Genomic DNA, 23,777 nt, shown 5'->3' with positions numbered 1-23,777 from the left:
AATTACATCGATCAATGCATCAGAAATACCAAATCTGAAAAAGCTTTAACGACTGAATTGACATGTTGGGCTGGGTAGGGAAGGTAATTTCTCGTAGCATGTGGACCTATGATAGGTTTTGTCATCTACAACAGATGGCAGCACATTTAAATTAAAAGGTATGTGAGAGATTTGATTTTCCCTGGTTTCGTTATCCCCTTCTCACCTCCTTTCAGTTTCCCTTGGAGTCCTTATTACTCTCAGTGCACTGTACTGCTCTGGCCTTTATTCCAAAAACCAAATAATTATCTGTTTCTCCTTTGGGCAGGCAAAGAGGAAGGAAAAAACTCTATATTCTGAATTCTATGCAGCTGTTTTAGAAACACAGTTCTTCACTATGAAGAAAGCCAAGAGAAGGACTATGTCAGCCGTGAAGGTGGCTGCTAGCACAAACATGCTTCTCAGGAGTCTGAGGAGGTGCAGATTTTAATCAACATAATTTGACGCCAGAACTGTGGCTCGTTTGGTATAGCTTGTTTGGTATAGCTTGTTCACTCTTCTCAGTGAACCTGATTTGCTGCTGTAATCACAGACAGATTTTGTGCACTCCTACTTCCACATTTAGAATTTAGAGATAACCTAGGTCTGATTTCAAAAGCCAAGGCAAGCATTTTCACCAAGACACCTGAAAATCAGCAAAACCTGACTTTTAAACATTAGACTCCCGAGATAATGCTTGGAAGGACTCACCACTTTTAGGAATTGTGCCACTTTAAATTGTACACCAAAAAGCTCATATTCAAAAAGAAGCAAACTGAATATTTCAGGACTTGACTTTTGGATAGGAAACAAAAAGCTTAAACTGAAATTAGACGCTCAATTTCTTCACACCTCAAAAAGGGGAGCATTCATAGTCTTGCAGTGGAAGTGACCACACGTAGCCACTTTAGTAGTGGAACTCCTCTGCCATCATCCCAAGGAGCCTAAATGGAAATTATGCCTGACTGCTTTGCTTTTCTAGGCATAGATAAACCCTGAGACAGTCACTTACATGAAGAGGCAATTATTTGCTTATTTATTTTCATACAGCTGGGCAATTACATACAGCCTTAGCCTGTCCAAGACTTCTCCTGTACTCAAGGGATTGTACTGCACTGCTTCTGGACCAGGCATCATCTCAATCAGCAGCAATTCAAAGCATCCTCTCTGTCTGTAATTTTTTCTACTTAAACCACACAATCAGTCAATATAACTCACTCATTCCATCTGCAAATGTACTTGAGAATCACTTTATATTTCCTTCCAGGTAACTGATAAAGCTATTGAGCATTATGCCAAGAACAGATACCTGTGCCTTCCCACTAGGAGCAACCTTAGAGGTTAACATTCCCCATCTCTAATTGCTTTTCAAGATAGTTCTGTTAGCCTATTTTTAATACATTTGATAACCCTGATTTTACATACTGTTTTTGAATTTTGGTTTTAAAACCACAGTGTCAACAAGACTAAGTACATGTTGTAAAGTAGTCTAAGTGTGTTATTATCAGCATGGATATCTCATTGTTGTCTACAACTACCTGAAGGGAGGTTGTAGCCAGGTGGGGGGTGGCCTCTTCTCCCAGGCAACCAGCAATAGAACAAGGGGACACAGTCTCAAGTTGTGCTAGGGGAAGTCTAGGCTGGATGTTAGGAGGAAGTTCCTGGTAGAGGGAGTGATTGGCATTGGAATGGGCTGCCCAGGGTGGTGGTGGAGTCACTGTCACTGGGGGTGTTCAAGCAAAGCCTGGATGAGGCACTTTTTGCCATGGTCTAGTTGACTGGCTAGGGCTGAGTGCTAGGTTGGCCTGGATGATCCTGGAGGTCTCTTCCAACCTGGTTGATTCTATGATTCTCTGTCAACTTCATTTGTGATCTTGGAAAAAGCAGTATCAAGTTTGTTCAACAAGATCTATCCATAAAAACATGCTGGCTGGCATCAGGGATTATGTCATCTCTTCATTTTTTTTTTTGTTGGAGGTAGTTAGTTGCAACCTTCCAATGATTTTGCTTGACCTACAGTTACCTGGATCATTTTGTTTAACCTTTAAAAGTTTTGGCACAATGTTTGCTGTTTCCAGTTCACTGAAACCCCTCTTGGTATGCCAAGATTGATGAAAAAACAACAATAATGGTTTAGAGAGTTCAGCTCTGTTAATACTCTCCTGTGCAAGCTTCCTAATCTTTTCTAGGGAATTAAGGAGGAAATATAATTCTTGAATTTAAACTGCAACTTCAGTTTTAGAAGAACTGAACTGGACTAGAATGACCTGCCAGCATTTTCATAAGGAAGCGTAAAGGACTCCTCAGTATCTTTGCTAATGTTTTAAACAATCTCAAATGCCTCTGCACATTGTGGCCACAAAATAACTTGAAATGTTACAGGGACAGTTTGCTTTTCATATAGTTGTTCCACCATATGCATTTCTTTCTGTTATTTACCTCTTTCTCTTACCATTTGCCTACATTTTACAGGAAATCCTGGAAATTTTACATGATAAGATTAAAGGACAGGTGTCTGGAAAAAAAAACCCAGTAAACTTTGGCACAGTCCTGTAAGCAACTTCTGCGGTCGTGTTTGACATAATTTTTAGAAGCTCTGGGTCCAGCTAATGTTAATAAATAATTAGCATCAATAACTTCAATTTTGGCAAACTCCAAAGTGGTTGAACTTAAATTATATTTAAACATTAGTCCTCTAAATTTGGCGTGCATTAGTTCCGCAGTTATTGATTACACATCTTTCATCTGCTCTCACATCCTCTGGCATTCACACTAGCAAGTGGGAAGGCAAGAAGCTGTCTAACAGCTTATTCTGTCTTATTATCCTACTTTATCTGAAAATACAGATACAAAATCTTCTTTGAAAAAAAACAATGATGGTATGAGAGAAGATTCAAATCAAATGTAAGAAACTTCTTAGATTAGTGGATTCATCACCGGTTGTAGCACTTGTCTATTGGGAAATGGCTGCAAAATAGGGGACACGAGCCCCTAGAAGCTTGTCCAATCAAGCCCTTGATGTGAGGTCTAAGTAGCAGTAAGCCACAGCAGTGTATGTGAGGGAGCTCAAAAGGAATTTGTCCTTGAGCCTTCTGATAAACAGCTTCTGTGGGACTGTGTCCAGATTAGGAGGGAAATAGGAGGAACATGCAAATGACAATCTTTAGATGTACTGCATTGCATGCTGGGTTCATGCTCACTTTGCTCACCCTAACCAATAAGTCTGTGCTCTGTAACTTGAAGCCTGATGCTCTCAATAAACCTTGGACTGCCTGGCAAGCTAGCTCCTATTGAGTTGTCTCTTGGCTTTCTCTTTCCCATCTGCACTTGTCGAACGGAATTACTAGTGAACTATCAAGTACTAAACCAATACTTACCATCTAGATTTCAATATGCTCAGTTGGAAGCATATTTGAATGTATCCTCAAATATTTAACTTCAAATTCTGCTCTTCTTAAATTGGTAAAATACAACAGAACACTGGGAATACAGTGTTTCATGAATATTTTCAGTAGGTGTGAATTAAGTAAGACAAATATTGTGTGCTTTGCGTAAGAAGGTACCTTGCAATCAGTATGAACACTTGTATGTGAAGCCCTCCCTAAAATGGCAAGTGATTGCTTGCTTATGGGAGACAGGCTGCCTGGAAGAACATTGTCCTGATATTTGGATGATACCATCACTCTTGACTGAATTTCTAAAGCCTACTTCTGAATCACCACACAACACTAATCCACCTACTTATCAATCACGAGGGATAAAAAAGACTGTCTCTTACTTTCACATCAGGGAAGATTACTGTATCAATACAATCTTATATAGAATTACTGACAGTACCAATAGGACAATGTAAACCAAATTCAGGATTCTTTAGGCTTTGGTTATGTGTACTTGTGCACTGCTTCCATGTCCAAAAGCCCTTTCTGGTGTGGTACTCAATAGATTATTTAAAAGACAAAAGTTTTGTCAGAATGAAATTTTAGTTTTTCGTTAGTTCCTGTCTTTGTTCCATTTCACTGCCTGCCAGAACTAGACAATTTTTAATAAGCTTTGTTATCAGAGAGAAGAATACAATGTGAGAAAAGAGCCACATGGGACACAGTTGGACTCTCAAAGAACTGTTTTAAAAGACTGAATTCTGAAAAAGTATTACAGAACTCCTCAGTTTCAGGAGATTCCTTGGAATGAAATAGTCTGGCATGTAGAAGGAACAAATCAAAAGATCTTGTCTAATAAATGCCAGTTATAACAACCAACAGCAGCAGGCTAGACCACTGCAGTTCACCTGCTGGGATTCTGGTCCCCTGTCTGAGACACCTCAGGTCTGGAGAAGCCAGCTTTAGGGTAAGCTCAAGTGTTCTGGCAGGACATGTATTTTCACAGAATTTTGTGTTTGTTTGTTTCAGCATATTTTTATAGTCCATCCTGCTGTAGACAACCCAGAACATAGGCTCAGTACCAAGTAAACTGGGATCCTGGCTATAAATGCTTTGTCAGAGGTACCATCTTTGTCATCACTGGCTAAGATGGTACCTCCTCTACCATCTCTGCATGAACAGAACTTTTTCTATTAGTAAAGAGAACCTATTCTTGCAGTCAAAGTGATGAACTAAGGTTAAAAGATCAAAAAAGACCCCAAAACAAAGTTTCTGTTCCAGTTTTTTTTTTTGACTAAAAGATGAAGCTTTCATCCTAAACCAAAAAGCCTTCTATAGACTTTATTTTCCGATACAAAAACAGATAGAGGTGAAAGTGACAAAGACCTGCATTGACACTCGCACAGCCCAGTTTACACACGTAATTACTCTCATTACAGTCTTACACTCATATTCCCATTCACAGACAATATAAAACCAGTTTGGACAATCCCTCTTTACTTAAGTATCTGACAGAACTATTTCAAGTAGTTAAGCAAAAAGCTACAAAATCCATGTGCTTTCTGCCTGTGTTGCTAAAAATTACTTTGGCTGAGATGATATAACTCTGCAAAAAGATTTAACACAAATTTAATTCCTTGTTTGGCCTCAGTGCAGTGTTTACTGTATACCTGGGTATGTTTGCACTTATGTTATGTTTGAGACCATGATTTCCAAGAAATGTGGCTTTGTGCAAGAGCTACCTCGTCTGCTCATAGAATAGAATAGAATAATAGAATCAACCAGGTTGGAAGAGCCCTCCAAGATCATCCAGTCCAACCTAGCACCCAGCCCTAACCAATCAACTAGACCATGGCACTAAGTGCCTCAGCCAGTCTTTTCTTGCAGACTGAATCATCAATCTGAAACACCTGATGCAACAGTCCTAAAGCAACACTGTGCAAAAAGCCAATTTTCCCATTTCAGCTATGACCTGAAGTTGGGAGTGAAGACAGGAAATGTACCTGATTCCTGGAGATAGCGATACACCAAGAAATTCACTTCGTCACTGGTTATGCTCATCTTAGCCCAACCTCAATATGATGAGGTTTACGAGAAGTGTGATCCACGCTCTGTTCAAAGAGAAAAGAAAAGAATAGGTTTTGGATTATCCTGATTTATTATTAAATTTGTTATCAAAGCAGAGGTGGAAATTGTTAAGGTATATAAAGACTTCACATAGTTATTAGAACTGTTATGTCTTGACAAGGGGCACACATTAAAAGGAAGCAAGTACTCAAGTTGTTCTGTACCCTGTATTAAAGACCAGTACTTAACATACATGAAGGAATCGGAGGGGGGAAGCATTTTAAGTCTTGAGAGCTTTTGCAAATGTCAACTCCTTTACTTCTGTGGGTTTGCTACAGGCTCCTCAGATACTCCTTTCTACTGTGTGAGCATTTTGTTTTCAGAATTGCTGTCAATCACAGTCATGTATAACACACCAAACAAACCTTCTTGCACTCTGAAATGTGTCACTGTTTTCTGACCAGTACTTCACCCACTGAAAAGACAGATTCTTCCCTTAACAAACCATGTTATGCAGTGAACTTAAATTTCTCATAAAACAGAAATAAATTTGTATTTAAGATGAGATTACAAATATTATTACGGTGTGGGTGGGGGCAAAGAGAGAGACAGAAATAAGGAGAGGAACATCACATACCTTGTGTCAACAAGGAATGCAAATATCATGGTATTATATAAAGTTATAATGTCTCTGCTGATTAATGCTGAACAAGAACTAAACTTCCATTATTCACTTAAGTAATCACAACCTGTAGGATGGCAGTTTTGCCTTACTATTTTGGGCATATACCTTGGTAATGAAAACGGTGTTTTTTAGATGATAAATTGGGTTTGAATATTTTCCATTAAATCACGATGATTCATTTCTCTGCGTGAATTGGACCGAAGTAGTTTGGTTTTAAAAGCCTAAGTATTTCTCAGACATAAACTTTGAATCTTAGTCAGACATACCATACCTGTAAGTAATCACATAAAGGTCTGGACACAGAAGCACACTCGACGCTCTCCTGTACTACAAACGAAAGACCGTAGGCGTGTGCCATTTGTTTCAATTTCCCTTATGTCTCTTCTTGGCAAGTGGAAAGGTCTTTGTTCATAGAAAAACTCTTCAGTAATTCCTGTTGCCTAAAGCAGCACCTGCTACTGCAGGCGATGCTGATTGCCTACAAGTTTCCCCTGCTGATGATTTAAACCAGCAGGTCACTCATGACTGTAACAGATGTCTTTGCATATTTATGTAAATGGAGGTCTTTCAAACCCTGGTAAGCCTTTTATTCTCCTGGGCTGCTATATTTCATCAATGGCTTGGATGCTGGTTTTCCGTAAGAAACCAGAGCCTGCTAATTTGGGAAACATCTTCCTCCAGTATTTTAGTCTTTATTATTACAGTTTGTACTTCACAGGGAACAAGAAGAAACAAGATACTGACAGTCGTGCAGTCTTGGTGAGGAAAATTTCATCTGCTTTGGAAAGGATGATCACTTTCTGCCAAGATTCTGGCTGAGGACAACATCAGCTGTATCCAGCATCCAGCCCTGCCACACATGCCACGTATTGCCCTGGGAAGCCATTCAGTCTCTTTTCTCCTCAATCCCTCATCTGAAAAATGGACTCAGACTTCTCTCCCACAGGATCAGGGGAACGGTAGCACTGGTAGGTGTCAGATCTTTAGTTAGCAGCGTTGGCAACTGCAGGCAATGAAAGCACCACTTTCAATATAACTTTAGACTAATTTCTTCCAGGGAAACAGACTTAGTTCTGAATAATTAATGAATCCCTGTGCTCCTTTTTGTATAACCACCACCATTCAATGAATAACAAGACAGATATTCATGGCAACAGTGAAGACCATTTTCATCCCTGAGTACTTAAAATGTATCTGTATTGCTGCTATGGCCAAGGTAACAACAAATCAAGAAACCCTAATAGCCAGCACCTAACATACCACTTCTAAAAACATTTTTAAAAGAGCAGTTTCAGAATTTGGTGGCAGGAAAGTTGGTAAAGATGAGACCTCTTGCAAAAACTGAGTTTCAGCAGTGACGTATTTTGTGGCAAAATGAACTTCAGTAAGAAAAAAAAAGATCAAGTAACCACGAATGGTGTTTCTGGATGCATCCTGCTAATTTAAGACACTAGCATGGTATTTCTCACATACAGAGGGTTCCTTTGGGAAAAGGAAGGGAAAGGAGGAGTGTTGCTTTTTGCTTGCTTTTTCTAAAGACTACTTTAAAAACAATAATTGAAACCAGATAAATGAGAAACTAGAGAAAACCATTTTGCCTGACTGAAAAATAAGTAGTCTGACAGCCCCAGAAAATACTCTACAGAAGCTACCTTTGTAGCAGAACCCCAAGCACACCAAGGAGTTGGATTTGCAATGCATTTTCCCTGAAGTCAGTCAACAGAAATTACTTTGACATATGTGTCGGATCATATCTTTATACATGTTGTTACTGTGCCATAAATAACCAGATGAGCCCCACTCGTACATTTAAGATTTCTTCCCGCCCACAGATGCCAGTGCAGCAATTAGGTACACAACTGTAAAGCTTTTACCCATCCAAAGCAACACACTGATCTTGGCTTAAACCCAGAGAAATCTATTCAATAGAAATTTGGCTGAGCGATGAAAGACTGTGCTCAATTTCATTAATGCTGTTTTTGATTTCCTCCTTCTCTGCAGATAAATAACCCAAATAAAAGAGGCTACAATAAACACGGTGGGGAGGAGAGGAACATACTTATCTTCTGTCTATCTCCAATTCCAAACAAAAAAAAAATAGCCTCCCCCTCAGTATGGCTTATTTAAAAGTAGAAAGGAAAACTTTGTAGAAAAATCACAGAAAGCTTTAGTTATTGTTGTGATAATTTCTGCTAATTGATGGTCTCCTTTTGTGACTGGGGACAAGTATTACTTATATTGATAGCTTTTAAAAATAAATACATTATCAACAACACCAACCTGCCTTTGTAGATGTTTCACATTTAAACCAGCAATAACATCTTAATTCTTCACAACGTCAGGAGGATCTACCAAAAAAGCTTCAGATGAGTCTGAAATGTCTTTACTTTTTCCTGCACCCAATTACATGTAACAGGAAGTTCCATTTACTTCCATCTCATCTTAAAAAAAATTGTGTTCTGACTCTGCAGGTATTTGATAACATCCAAATATGTCATCTCAGCCCATCGTGGCTTCCCAAAGCATAATGGATTCCAAGCATTGTCAAGATCACATAAAATTAAATTTAACACTTATTTTAAACAAACATTCAACTCTCAGTTCTGCTTGGACAGGTTTGCCAAAACATTTCCTATACAGAGGTGAAAAGATGGATTATGAGCTCAGCCATGCTAACACTGTGCTTCTAGAGCTGCTTGGTTTTTGCTGAACCAAGTCATCCATCTGGAGTTGGGCAGAATCCAGCAAAGCTCACTACCCTGTGCTCCGGGCATCAGTGCATCTCACTGGACCAAATTAAACCCTCTTGGAGCACAGGGAATCTTCATAATAGACCATGCAAGTGGCTTCGGTGAAGGCAGTCTTGTGTATAGCTATAGTCCAGCACAGTGGTAGCCAGGTCAACTAAGAATAGTTTATTTATATCCCATCCTCTTACTCAAGGATTGCACTTCCTTTATCCCATGTGTTTTTGTAGAATCAAGCAGGTTGGAAGAGACCTCCAAGATCATCCAGTCCAACCTAGCACCCAGCCCTAGCCAGTCAACTAGACCATGGCACTAAGTGCCTCAGCCAGGCTTTGCTTCAACACCTCCAGGGACGGTGACTCCACCACCTCCCTGGGCAGCCCATTCCAATGCCAATCACTCTCTCTGCCAACAGCTTCCTCCTAACATCCAGCCTAGACTTCCCCCAGCACAACTTGAGACTGCGTCTCCTTGTTCTATTGCTGGTTGCGTGCGAGAAGAGACCAACCCCCACCTGGCTACAGCCTCCCTTCAGGTAGTTGTAGACAGCAATGAGGTCACCCCTGAGCCTCCTCTTCTCCAGGCTGAGTAATGAATGCTAATGTATGTGCTCAAAATCAGGTGCCAATGGAAGAGGAGGTAGAAGGAATCACAACTGTAATTGTGTGGCAGTGAACAATGAATCTGCGAGGCTGTCTTGAAGAAGTCACTTGAATGAATCAAGCACTGTGTCAGTAAATCTGACAAAAATGGGGTTTTCATTTAAATGAAAAAAAAAAAGAACTTTGTTCAGGTACAAAGTCCTGTACTTTTAGAAATCTGTGGTGAACTATCAAAATAGTTCTCCTGTATTGTAGAAAATGTTAATGAAATAATACTTCATCCTGTGAAATATGAAAATAATTTAAAAAACTCAACTTAATACAAAAATATTTATGAAAATAACTTGATCAGTTAAAGACTTTGGGGTCATCATTGCAGAAAACTTTATTTCTGCACGAGTGCTGCTTTTCTTTGAATGATATATTTAACTTCAAACTGAAAAGCCATCTGTAACCAAAACCATATATATTTATTTTAAATGAGTAATTTCTGAGTGCTATTCAAACATTTTTCAATTAATCACCAATTGCCAGCACAAAATAACTAATTGCCAACAAGAGACAAGCCTTTCATCACTAAATTCACAGCAAACCCTACTTCATCTGCTCTTTCATGCTTAGAATCTCATTGTTTGATCAGGTTACTTTTTGGTTCTCAGCTGGTTTACTTAATTACATCAGCCTCCAGCATTCCAGTTCTAAAAGTTCAGCTGGATCTTTTCCAGCTCCCTTTGGTGCAAAGTGTTGGGTTTTCCTGTATTGATCTTTCTTTTTGGCACTTTGCTAAGGGAATAAAAAAGCAAACAAAACCAACTGCTCTTCTTAATTAGTGCTATTGTGCCATACCTTTTTATAGCTTAGTTCTAAGAAGATGTAACTTCATTTTTTTTTCTCTGTAAAAAAACATTAAAAGAATTGTTTGCTCTAGAATATTACATGAAAAGCTCCAGGAAGCCAAAGGTAAGTTTGAAGGGAGAGTAAAGGTTGACAGTAGTTCTGTATTTTGCAAATTAAATGAAAACAGGGGAAGGAATTATTGAGACTTGAGAAATCAGAACAGATGATTTGATTTAGCCTGGGAATGAAGATAGCTCATCTCAGTCTTGAAACAACTGGACAGAGCTGGGAATGTAGCCACTAAACAGAACCAGGATTTTCTTCCTGACATGAGCACAAATGGCTGTCAGGACAAACTGGGGGACAATGGTATATACCCACTCATTTAAAACCAATTAGGCTAAAATACATGATCTTCTGATTGTGCAGTTACAGGTTTCTGTGAGCATGCATTTAATGCACGTAATGCAACAAGAAAGGTGCTTTAAATCTTAGAAACAGCTCTCCACAAAACAGTTAAGGAAGATTGCAACAATAAAAAGGTGATGCAACTGCTCTATCAAGATGTGCTTTTAAAAAACTTTGGCAGGAGGACCAGTGTGTTAACACTATTTAACACAGCAATAGAACAAGGGGGGACAGTCTCAAGTTGTGCCAGGGTAGGTATAGGCTGGATATTGGGAAGAAGTTCTTCACAGAGAGAGTGATTTCCCATTGGAATGGGCTGCCCAGGGAGGTGGTGGAGGCACCGTCCCTGGAGGTCTTCAAGAAAAGCCTGGCTGAGGCACTTGGTGCCATGGTCTAGTTGATTGGATAGGGCTGGGTGCTAGGTTGGACTGGCTGATCTTGGAGGTCTCTTCCAACCTGGTTGATTCTATGATTCTATGATTTCACTTCGTATACGTGGATTCTTACTAAAACCTCAACAAACCCAAAAGCAGCAAACACTAAGTTTTACAGTTTTAATCTGTGCTTCACATTTGCAGGCCATCGAGGTGAATGGAATATGATGAGATTCTACTAGAACTAGTTATACCTGTTTCATTTTCTTTATTTCATAGCAGATGTGAGTGAAACAACACAGCTCAACCTTTAGAAATAAACATCCCAAAATATTCAGAATAAAGCTCTCCATAATTTCTCTGACACCTAACACTAAAGATCCACTAAAACTTCATCTAGAGCTGGGCTACAAAAATGGACATAGACACTTGACTGTGATGAAATAGGCCATGGTTCATCCAGTATATAAAACATTTGCCTCTGAAGTGGTGCTATGTGGCTGGGACAGAAGAGAAGCTTCCAGAAACCTCTGGATGTCCCTGAGCCACCCATTGCATGGGCAGCGGGGGTTAGCGTCCGTGATACCAATGTAAATGAGGCAATGACAGAGCAAGGAACACAAGACTGATGATCTTGGAAGAGCAAGAGAGAGAGCCTGAAGGCCTTGCTCCAAAGAGAAAGTACCTGAACAAGGCCTTTTTATCAAATTTTACTTTTATCCTGCAGCTTTGCTGTTTAAAATGGTGCAACTCTGGTAGTGGGGGGTGGGGGTGGGAAATGCTGAGTTTTTCCAACACATCAGAGCATTTCACTAGGTTGCATAATCTAGTTATGTTTTGCTTGTGCACCTTACTGTTGAAGAGTAAGATAAGGATAAAACATCCATGTATGGCATTTACCATGTTCCTTATGTAAACCACTTCCTATACCACCCTAAGGGTAAATACTTGTTTAAAAACCAGATCACTATCATCTTTCTGGTTGCAGCTGCAGGTATCTGTGTCAGCAACAGATATAGTAGGTATCTCTGCCACACAACATGGTATGGACAGGCATGGCAGGTGCATGGCTGTGCAAGATCTGTGAGGTGATGCCACTGATGGAAGCATAAAGCTGTTTGAGATCTCTGAACAGCCATAATCTCATATTTCAATTCTTTGTCCTGGAGGTGCAGGGCACGGGAAATGCTATGCAGGCAAGAGGCAGCAGTACAGTCAGAGCAGCAATGCTATGCAGAAGGACCTGTTTGTCCACATACCTGTAAGGTTGTGGTTGTTACTTCTTTCCCACAAGCCCCAAGTATTTAGTGAAACTTGTCTTTCAATTTCATGTACATATGAATTTCATGTATTTTAGGATGGCTTGATGCTGGTGCAGTTAGTGAATGACCAAACATGAAAGTCATCCTGTCTCAAGACAACACCTAAAAGTTACCTGACAAAACCAACACGTGAATTTGGCAAAGCTCTATGTACAAGATGATATAGAAGAACATCATCCTTCCTTGAGCTAAAAACTACATTGTTTTAGCCTTGCAGGTTGGCCCTACACAGGGCCCTAGAAGTAGAGGACAGGAGAAACACCAGCACTGTCCACTACACCTGGGAAAAGGATGGGCACATCCCTGACCCCTCCTAAGTAGGGGCTGCATGGCTGTCCAGGGAGTGAAAGCCACGTTAAACATTTGCAGAGGTCCAGAGGGCAGCCAGGAGCTGCAGCAGCCTGGTTAGTTGCTATCTGGATGGCCTCAGGCAAAGGCAATGTGCAGCAACATCACTAAGGGGGTGCGTTTTTATTAGTTCCTGCTAATAAGCTAAGCAGATGTTGCTGGGAACAGTTTGATGTTATTTTTCTGTCATCTATAACTTCATTTTAATTTTTTCCCTCAGAACAAGCAAATGCAGTAGATCTTACCACATATTTCAACCCTAACTTGCTTTCCCTGCAGTACTGTTAAAAGTGTAGATGAGCATTTTATTTATTTATTAATTATTATCATGATTGCACAAAGGAAAAACATCTTTCCCATTTGCCTATAATTCCAAAACAGCTTAAAGGATTATGTTCTGAATTGAGGAAAAAAAATACTTCTCAGACTCAAAATAGGGAATGTTTCCCTCCCTAGAAGAAGTATTTTGCAAATTTTAGACTCTATAAAACCAAAGAATTGTAATGGAAACTATTTAAAACTTTTATTATGGCAGATCTTGTTATAAACTATTAATAAAGATATTAACTAAAGCTATAAATACTTAAATGTTTTCTCTCACTGATTTTAAGAGAATGTTACTGGTAAATGCCGTAAGGACAAGGATTATATAGGACAGCACCAAGGGAACAATAGAAAAAGAAATACACAAATTCAGTATATTTCCCTGCTGTCTCCACCTCCAACATTTGATTCTTTGTGGAAATCTGTTGACTTTCCTTTCCTTTTAAAAGTTTTTAAGGCACCAGCTTCACTAGCTTTACTCCTGGTTTATATTTGGTCTGAGAACAGTCACTAAATGCCTCCATTTCTATGGAAAGAGAATACTATTTCCCTTGTTAGAAGGTGAAAAGAGAAAAGATAGACATAACTTGCCTTCAAAGGATGCTTGCAGAAGTGTCTGAGCAACCATCAGAGTAGAAGTTTATTTCGAAGTCACTTTTCTGCATTCACATTGCTAAACATTTTATAGAGAAGCTTTCTGTAAAAACCAACACAAAGAATCAAGGCTGAGAAATCTCCATCGTATGGAAATCACCTCAAGTGCCACCTTTAGACACTGTTCTTTCTTTCTTTAAGCTTTTTGTCTGTATGCTCTATATCTAGACTGCAGGGCTGGAGCACCTCTCCTGTGAGGGCAGGCTGAGAGAGTTGGGGTTGTTCAGTCTGGAGAGAAGACTCCAAGAAGTGGCCTTATTGTGACCTTCCAACATCTGAAAGGGGTCTAAAGGGGGTCTAGAAGAAAGCTGGTGAGGGACTTGTTAGGGTGTCAGGTAATAACAGGATTAGAGAGAATGGATCCAAGCTAGAGGAGGGGAGATTTGGATTAGACCTTAGAAGTTCTTCAACATAAGGATGGAGAGACACTGGAACAGGTTGCCCAGGGAGCTGGTGGAAGCCCCATCCATGGAAGTTTTTAAGGCCAGGCTGGATGGGGCTCTGAGCAACCTGATCTACTGTGAGGTGTCCCTGCCCATGGCAGGGGCATTGGAACTAGATGATCCTTGATGTCCCTTCCAACCATGACACTTCTGTGATTCTGTAAACAGTAGAGAAAAATTCATGCACAGATCCCAGTTGTACAACACTATCTCACATAGTATGTGACTTTTCATCCATCCTTCTTCCTTTGCATGCTTGAATTGGGCATCAGGGCTGGGGCAATCTCTCTGACATTTTAAGTCTTCCTGGCTTTCTGTCTTACTGGTAAGAGTAGTGCAATGCTTTGTGATTATCTTCAGAGGGTGAGTGATAGTCTCATTAAACTGTTTTCACAAAAACATCACCTGTATATGAGGTACCAAATGTAGGAAGGTTTCTACAACTACCTGAAGGGGGGTTGTAGCCAGGTGGGGCTGGTCTCTTCTCCCAGACAACCACCAACAGAACAAGGGGACACAGTCTTGAGTTGGAGTTGTGCTGGAGGAAGTATAGGCTGGATGTTAGGAGGAAGTTCTTCACAGAGAGAGTGATTGGCATTGGAGCGGACTGCCCAGGGAGGTGGTGGAGTCACCATCCCTGGAGCTGTTCAAGAAAAGCCTGGATGAGGCACTTAGTGGCTAGGGCTGGGTGCTAGGTTGGCCTGGATGATCTTGGAGGTCTCTTCCAACCTGGCTGATTCTATGATTCTATGTGGTCTAACTAGCACCACACAGAGAGAGGCTATCCCGTCCCTTGATCGACCACCTATGCTCCCTCTCATATAGCCCAGACTGTTCCTTCTAGGTCACACAGAAAGAAAACACACTAGTGCTACAAAACCTCCATAAAGCTTTAGAATGAACATGAGTTATTTGCATTAATTGAAAGGAAGCATTTTTTTCCACACTGGAACAGTCTCCCTGTGCTCTCATTATATCTGGAAAAGGAATTTTTATTTGGAAAAAGACATGCAGGAAGATAGATAGATAGATAGATAGATAGATAGATAGATAGGGTAATGCTCCACACTGTCATGCCTACTCAATCTTTGAAGGATGCTGTAACCAAGCGAGTATTTCAATCACCCAGCTCCTGGAACGTAACTCTCAAAGGCTAGATACAAAATTCCCTCTACATGGAATAGGGAAAAGTTATGCACTTGTTTCAAAGATTTATGTGTTTTCCTGCAGCTGTGGATTAGACACATGTCTCAGACTAGGATTCATTGCTTTGAATTTCCCCTCCAAATCTAGGTTCCAAATTGTATCTTGGGCTGTAGAGAACCGACTCAGTATTTTCATTTGAAAAAAAGAATAATAGGAGAAAGGTGGCAGGGGAAGTGCTGTAAGAGATCTAAGAGACCGAAGATAAAAGTATTCACTGGAGAATTAGCAGGCTCAAACTTGCGTTTTCAAGCTTCTAGGAGAGCACACTTCACACCTGTTTGCAGGTGGTTGAAACAAAAACTCTGTAGAGCAAAGAATGTGTGACTCACAAGCCAGGACCGGGGAAAGGAGAGATCTGTAACCCCTCTTAATGATCTCTTGCTTATTGCAGGTATCTTGCAGCAGAATCTTAAGCCATATACATTTCATTTTTTTTTCATCATCAATGAAATAAAGGTATTCAATATGAGCATCTGTGTATTGTCCAAAGATAAATTTTCATGCACTTTTTCACTCTTTGCCACTATTTTTACCACATGTTTTACATTTCCTTATTGAGGACTTGTGTCTCTTATTTCTAGAGAAACGAGAGTCCTTGCAGCATAATGCAAGGAGCAGACATCAACAGCTATATTTAACTATGACACATTATAAGCTCATGTTATCAGTTATAATTTGACTGTAGTTTGACTGTTTGGACTGTAAAGCTTCATGGTCAGTGTTTGCCTCAGGCAATTTTTTTTTTCCTGGAAGGCATAAGCAAAAATAATTCAGTAATTTGAGAGTGAAGGTGGGGAATAACCATTTTTGCTGATATTTATACAGCTGTTTCAATGAGAATCTCTAGCACTTCCCACACTTGGGAGCAGGGACTTGACATCTGGCAGAGAGGCTGCCCTCACGGCAAAGTGCCTTTTCTGCTGCAGTGAAAATCCACACAAATCTGACTGAAATAAAGCCACCTGAAAATACTACTTGTAGAATCATAGAACCCACCAGGTTGGAAGAGACCTCCAAGATCAGCCAGGCCAACCTAGCACCCAGCCCTAGCCAATCAACTAGACCATGGCACTAAGTGCCTCAGCCAGGCCTTTCTTGAACACCTCCAGGGATGGTGACTCCACCACCTCCCTGGGCAGCCCATTCCAATGCCAATCACTCTCTCTGCCAACAACTTCCTCCTCACATCCAGCCTAGACTTCCCCCAGCACAACTCGAGACTGTGTTTCCTTGTTCTGTTGCTGGTTGCCTGGCAGAAGAGACCAACCCCCACCTGGCTACAACCTCCCTTCAGGTAGTTGTAGACAGCAATGAGGTCCCCCCTGAGCCTCCTCTTCTGCAGGCTGCACACCCACAGCTCCCTCAGCCTCTCCTCACAGGCTTTCTGTTCCAGGCCCCTCACCAGCTTCGTTACCCTTCTCTGGACACCTTCCAGCACCTCAGCATCTACTCTGCACAGGTTTACTCGAGGCCTGTAATTGAGTTATCAAAATATTTTCCTTGCATTAACTTTACAGAATCACAGAAATATCCAGTTTGGCAAAGCCCCTCAGGATCACCAAGTCCAACCTAGAACCCTACTCTACAAGATTTATCTTAAATTATATCCCTAAGCACCACATCCAAACCACCCTTAAACACATCCAAGGTTGGTGACTCAGCTATCTCCCTGGATAGCTCATTTCAGTCTCTGACCATTCCCTCTGTGAAAAACTTTTTCCTCATGTCCAATGAAAACCTGCCCAGTCTCAGCTTGAGGCCATTGCCCCTTGTTCTGTCTCCAATTACCTGTGAGAAGAGACCAGCAGCAGCACCTCCACAACGTCCCTTCAGCTAGCTGTCGCCAGCAATGAGGTCTGCCCTCAGCCTCCTCTCTTTCAGACTAACCAGGCCCCAGCTCCCTCAGTCGCTCCTCATAGGGTTTGTGTTCCAGGCCCCTCACCAGCCTCATCACCCTCATCTGGACCTGCTCCCGCACCCCCACATCTCTCTGGGATCAGGCCTGCAAATCCATCTTTGCTTTCTATTCAGAGAATAGGAGCTCAGAGTCTTTTCCAGAGGGAAAGCAGACAATGCTGATGGTAGCAGGAAAGGTAAGGGATGGGACATGGGCTGGGAAAAGCAAAGGGTATCATGGCTACAGGCTGATGGGCCATCCTGTTGGTATCCTGAGGTGTCTCATCTCTCCAGAGGGCAGAGTATACTCTTTCTTCCCAACAGGTATTTCAGAGGAAAATGAGGATAGTGAAAATACAACACTGGTTTTGAAATTTCTCTGCTGTCTTTCATGCTAATTTTTATCAGTTGTCTATTCCTGCACCTTCAAAGATTCCCCCACAAAAAGCATTTCACTGTAAGACTTAGCCAGCTTGGGGAGCTTTAAAATAGGTGAAAAAAAAACCCTATGACCTTTTTTTTTTCTTCAAAAGAAAGTAGATTTGTTTTTCACTCTCTCATTTAGTTTTTCTGAGTTAAGAACAGGCTTAATCAGCACCTACCAAATACAATGATGTGGATGCCTCTTGTTCTAATTAAATACATTGCAACAGTACACATAAAGAGAGGAAAATGTTTGACCATTTCTACATTTCATATTAATACATCAGCATTCCCTGACATGGTAATAGCATTTTCTTATGTTTAAAAACCAGGGGGAAAGTGCTATGAAAGATGTTTTGTAAATAAATTTTACCTTTTAACTGCTGATTCTTTAAATCCAGACCTATGTGTAAGCCTCCTATGGTTATATAACATTGAAAGACTCTGAAAGACATGTAGTCACCCAGATGCAATGTGTACCTATCTATATTAAATGAAAAGAATGTGGTTTGCTTGATGTGAGCTAGCCAGTAGGAGGATTAAGGCATATCCCTTCTTTTTTTTTTAACTTCAAACTCTCAGCTTCTTTATTTTAAGACCTGATCATACAATCAGTCAGAGTTGGAAGGGACACAAGAATCATCTAGTTCCTGCAGGGACACCCTACCCTAAAGCAGCCTGGCCAGAGCCCCATCCAGCCTGGCCTTAAACACCTCCAGGGATGGGGCCTCAACCACCTCCCTGGGCAACCCATTCCAGGCTCTCACCACTCTCATGCTGAACAGCTTCCTCCTCACGTCCAGCCTGAACCTACCCATCTCCAGCTTTGCTCCATTCCCTCTAGTGCTGCCAGTCCCTGATAGCCTGAAAAGTCTTTCCCCAGCTGCTTTGTAGGCCCCATACAGAACTCACACAGAACTGATGTAAACCATACAGACCTGATACCCACGCAGAATTCAGCGTACACCTAGAATCAAGAAATTTAAGACTTGTTTCTTTTTGGTGGGTGGAGTGTATATGTTAATAATTAGGCACATCTCACTGACAAAAAAAACCCCAACAGTTATTATTAGTAATAAAAATGTAATCCTTTTGGATTACAATATAAAAAGTGGGAAAACAGAACACAACACCATGTTTTCATACAATCAATAATGAATCAATAGACTAAGAAAAGCATCATTTTATGCACACACAAATGCCAATTTCACATAAGAAGATGGATATCCTACCTCAGGGGTTAACAGTGTCACCATTAACAACTTTTCATTGCTCTGTATTTTCAAAGTGCTCCTTCTCTGGAGACATTCAAAACCTGCCTGGATGCATTCCTGTGCAGACTAGCCTAGATGATCCTGCTTTGGCAGGGGGGTTGGAATCAATAATCTTTGAAGGTCTCTTCCAACCTCTAATGTTCTTTGAATCTATGTAAGACATCTCAGATGTTTCTGTGTAGGTTTTGGTGTTACACAGAGCTCAGGCTCTCATTATGTGTCAGCAACAGATTAACCATTATGCTTCTAAGTTACCACATCCACTGTTTTCCAAAATGAGGGACCACAGTGCATCTGTGATGAAAATAAATGCAAAGCATGCTTTGCAGATTACATTTCTCTAATCTCTTTGACCATTTCAACTGTTAACAACAAGCACAAAATCATTTATGTTTCTCAAAAAGCAAAATTAAGCTCAATCTTTCTCCACCTCAAGTTATACCATAACCTGCCAATAATGTTACTATGTAAAAATGGCTCTAAGGAGACTTTGAGTAATCCTTCTGACATAATGTATTAAAAAAAGATGAGAAACAATCACCCACATGTGTCAGTCCTTCACTTAACCCCCCAGGTCCTGCTTTAAGCCAGCTTTCAGCTCCTATTTATTCTGTCTGCCACTACAGCAGCAGCAACCAGAAGAGCTACATCCATCCTCACCAGTGAACTTCCACAAACCACCTCTAAATTAGCGCAAGAAGGTGGCTGACATGGTCTGGGTGAAGGTTCAAGTGCTAGATCACCTCCAGATGACTGATCTCTCTCAGCTAAGCTGCATATTTTTGACTATAAAAATCAAGGAGACATGGAGGAAAGAGAAGCCTAGGGACAAGAAATCAAATCTATTTATACCACCATGGAGGCAGAAGTAAACAAACAAATAAATCACCGACTTAAAAACTATTGTAATGAATCAAGCAGCCCTGCGAATGCACACACAGTGTTATTGCTTCATCACTTAACATGGTCCAGTTCCTTCTATTATTGTTTTTTAAACATTCTGTAAAAGATAGAGTCACTAAGATGCAATGGATATCTTTCAATATTAAATGAAACCCTCAAATTATTTTACTTCACATGAGTTAACTGGCAAGAGAATAACAGCATGTCTCAACACACCAACTCTTATAATCACTTTCTAAATAAACACTTCATTGCAGGACCATTATTTTTAAATAAGGGCAATTGCTTTATCTAAAGTGAAATGCAAAACTTCTACTTAATTTTTTTTTTCAGAAGTATGCTTTTTGCATACTTGGACACCTTTATTTCCATTTTGTGTTCACAAGAAGTCATTTAAAACCAAGTTGCTACAACGCCTGTGAGATGAAGCTGAAGGGGTAAGCCGTTCACACTTGAGGTCTACAATTACTAACCCACAGGACATTAAACCCTGAGAAACACAAATAACCACAGAGCCTTCGCTGCTCATCAGTTGCCTTACAATGGGTGATTGTTAAAATTCATGTCACAAAAGCTACTAAGCCGTACAGCCTCTCTTGCCACCAGCTGCTGAAGCAGTCACCTTTTCTTCTGCAAAGGCGAATCCACTCCCTTCACTTCTCTCTGAAACCAGCCAGTTGAACCAGAGAACAGGCATCGTGATTTCACAAGGTCTAAGCAGAGTTTGAACTGTGGGGGGGTTAAATTCAGGGTACTGGTGGCAAATTGCATGGTGAGAGAGTAGATGGGCAGGTGTGCTTACATGGAAGAGAAGCTTTAATGAGAGGTTAAAACAGCAAAAAGAGGAGTCTGTCAAGTTGTCGGAAGCAGCCTGGTGAGAGCTGTGATAGGTGAGAGTGCTAGATGAAGTGAGGCTTCATTCTGAGATCAAAGAAATGGTTTCTTCTTTAATTCCTGCTGTTTAATTTCACCCTCTAATGGCATTTAGGAAATGCCATTTATTTTGATTACAGGTAAGGCTATAAACCAGGAAAGTTACACAACTGCTTCTGCCTCAAGTCTGTACTCCAAAGATTTCACAACTCCTGAAACACCCACACCACAATCCCTGACTGAAACCACTCAGCCGTGCTCAGAAACACCTGGAAAAAACTCCAACCTTAATTTCCCTCTCCACCAGATCTCACACTTGAAAAAAAAGACTTGTTTTCAGCAAGTGAAATAAATGGGTTCCATAGTAGCAGCATTGGTGCCTCTGTTACTCTACTTCTAATGTAATGTGACATTCTCATGATTTCAAGAGTTCACACAGTATCACAGTATCATCAGGGTTGGAAGAGACCTCATAGATCATCAAGTCCAACCCTTTACCACAGAGCTCAAGGCTAGACCATGGCACCAAGTGCCACGTCCAACCTTGCCTTGAACAGCTCCAGGGATGGCGACTCCACCACCTCCCCGGGCAGCCCATTCCAGTGCCCAATGACTCTCTCAGTGAAGAACTTTCTCCTCACCTCCAGCCTAAATTTCCCCTGGCGCAGCCTGAGGCTGTGTCCTCTCGTTCTGTATCTTTTTTAGGTATACAAGCAGGATACTCATGCCACTTTCAGGAGTAAGAGAGAAACTACACATAGAAGAATGGAAAATTATATTGTCAGTAAATATTCCCAAGACAAGATCTGAAATACTATTACTATTAGATGTAAATCACTATTCTGAAGACTGTCTTTAGATACAAGATCAAACTATCTGCATGAAAGAAGAACACAGTCTTACACACTGAATACTCTTGCACTTTTAGAAAAATAGGGAAAGAGGTGAGAACCAAGTGTATAACCTCTATGTTCTTCCATGTGTGAATGAAGTGTAACATTTCCCTCATACAATTATAATATTAAAACAAACACAGAGGAGACCAAAGAATAAACAGTATCACAGTATCATCAGGGTTGGAAGAGACCTCACAGATCATCAAGTCCAACCCTTTACCACAGAGCTCAAGGCTAGACCATGGCACCAAGTGCCACGTCCAACCTTGCCTTGAACAAACCACTAACCTTGTGTTAAGAACTCAAACTTCCTCTAAAGTCTAAACTCCCCAGCTGTTCTTATTTCCTGTACATCAGCTTTAATTTTGGCTGACTCTAGAGTAAGCTAACTGGATGACCAGCTTAGGTGGCAATGGTAGGAAACAATTTATGGATTAAATTTGTTACTGCAGGCACTGGGGATACTATGGCATGACCCTGTTGCATCTCTAATCTCAATTCAAGTTCACTGCGTGAAAGATTTGCTTCAGTTTTAACTTAATTAACATTGCACACCAAACTCTCTTACCTGCACAGACCAGTTTTCTGGTATATAATATATACAAGACTGAATGAGCCATCAGAGAGCTCACAAAATATTCAATAGCATCCAAGTCCTTAAGGCAAATACTTTTTCTTCAGTACAAAATTGCAGTTTTGTAGTCACAAATGCATGACAATAATTAGCTGATGAGTATTAAACAAACCAGATTAGAGAGCTGGTTTACAACTGTTCTTAACAGCATCTCTTAGGCTTTCTGGTAGCATCAAAAACAGCACTAGAGAATTTCATCAGGTTTATCTAGCATATCCATTAACAATAAGAACTGGGACATGGACTTGTCACAGGTTAGAGTGTACTGGTTAAGGACTTCAACAGAAGTCACTTAGGTATGGCACCTCACTAAAATTGTGCTCAAAGGCTGCTGTTGTGTCACCTGTGACACAGAAATACTTGTCAGAAAAGCAGTCATTAATAGAATGGGTTTGATTGCTTATGGCTATTTCTATTGGTTTATAATCATTCTTCCTGGTCTTTTTTTTTTCTTTGTAGTAGTCTGGCCAATGCCTGTCCTGTATACCTGTAGGTCGATTTAAAAAGTCAGTCATAGCTTAGTAACAATCTTCATATGACATTGTAATGTAAACCATTTGCAAGACAGCTGAATGAAGCTGACTGGTATGTCGCAGAACGTAGTAACTTGCATGACCAATTTGGCATCATTTCATTTAACAACTTTAAAACCCCAACTTTTACAACTTCAAAAACTTTAAACAAAAATCTTCAGACGTGACTTAAGCTCTACTATTGCTCTTACTAAGTTTCAGAAGTACCAAATCTGAAATCTCAAAATATTAAGAAGAATCTTAATATTTGCACTGCCTGCAGTGACCCACTTCAGCTCACACATACTCCTTCAGGACATTCTGAAACTGTGTGGTCCAAAGTCTCTTTGTGGATTTTATTCCACGAGATATTAGGCCATTCCCAAGGATGAAAAGGAGCCTGGTTATTTCCCAACAAGCTTGACATTGTTTTGCTGTTTCCTGAATGAGCATATCAGTCTTTGGTCACCACACAAATCATCTAGTCAGGACAGGCTATTTTTATAGCTCCCAGATGGTCTTTATGTACTCTCATGCATGACATGAGCTTAGCAGAATATGATCACTCTGGTGACCTTGGTACATGTGAAACTATTCTCTTCAAGCAACGAAAGGAAGGTAGGAGCTGTTTTGTGACACGGGTACAGCTATTCATAGTTATGTCATGCTCTCTAACTAGCACCGCATCATTTTATTTTCACAATGTACTTTGGCATTTGTCACTGGCAAGGGTTCAATTTGTGTAAAAAAATGAAATGTCTCCAGTTCCAGTTCATTCTAGTTATCTGCTGCTTCCAAAGGGAAATGCGACAAGCCATTTGCATTCAGGAGTTGACTGGTACTTTTGACCCCAGCTCCTTGTTTTGACAGTGAACACTCAGTAATATTACCCATTTCCAAAATTACTTTGGAGATAGCACTGGTATTTCGTGTTGCTGAACGAGCTCTTCTAAA

General features: G+C 40.5%; 1 protein-coding gene across 8 annotated transcripts in view; it reads right to left on the bottom strand.

Moving 5' to 3' along the window:
- Positions 1 to 23,777, bottom strand: part of TBL1X (transducin beta like 1 X-linked) — a 198,685-nt gene that overhangs the window by 50,013 nt on the left and 124,895 nt on the right. For all 8 annotated transcript variants that reach the window (XM_064143035.1, XM_064143036.1, XM_064143037.1 and 5 more), the window contains one exon: positions 5,399 to 5,506. In XM_064143035.1, the coding sequence (XP_063999105.1) occupies positions 5,399 to 5,456 (58 nt within the window). In that variant the 5' untranslated portion in view covers positions 5,457 to 5,506. The remainder of the gene's footprint in view (positions 1 to 5,398; positions 5,507 to 23,777) is intronic.

The sequence above is a fragment of the Pogoniulus pusillus genome, chromosome 5 (genome assembly GCF_015220805.1).
Source record: "Pogoniulus pusillus isolate bPogPus1 chromosome 5, bPogPus1.pri, whole genome shotgun sequence".
Classification (NCBI taxonomy): Eukaryota; Metazoa; Chordata; class Aves; order Piciformes; family Lybiidae; genus Pogoniulus; species Pogoniulus pusillus.
Note: the sequence above shows the minus strand (reverse complement) of the source record. Positions and strands in the feature narration are given on the sequence as shown.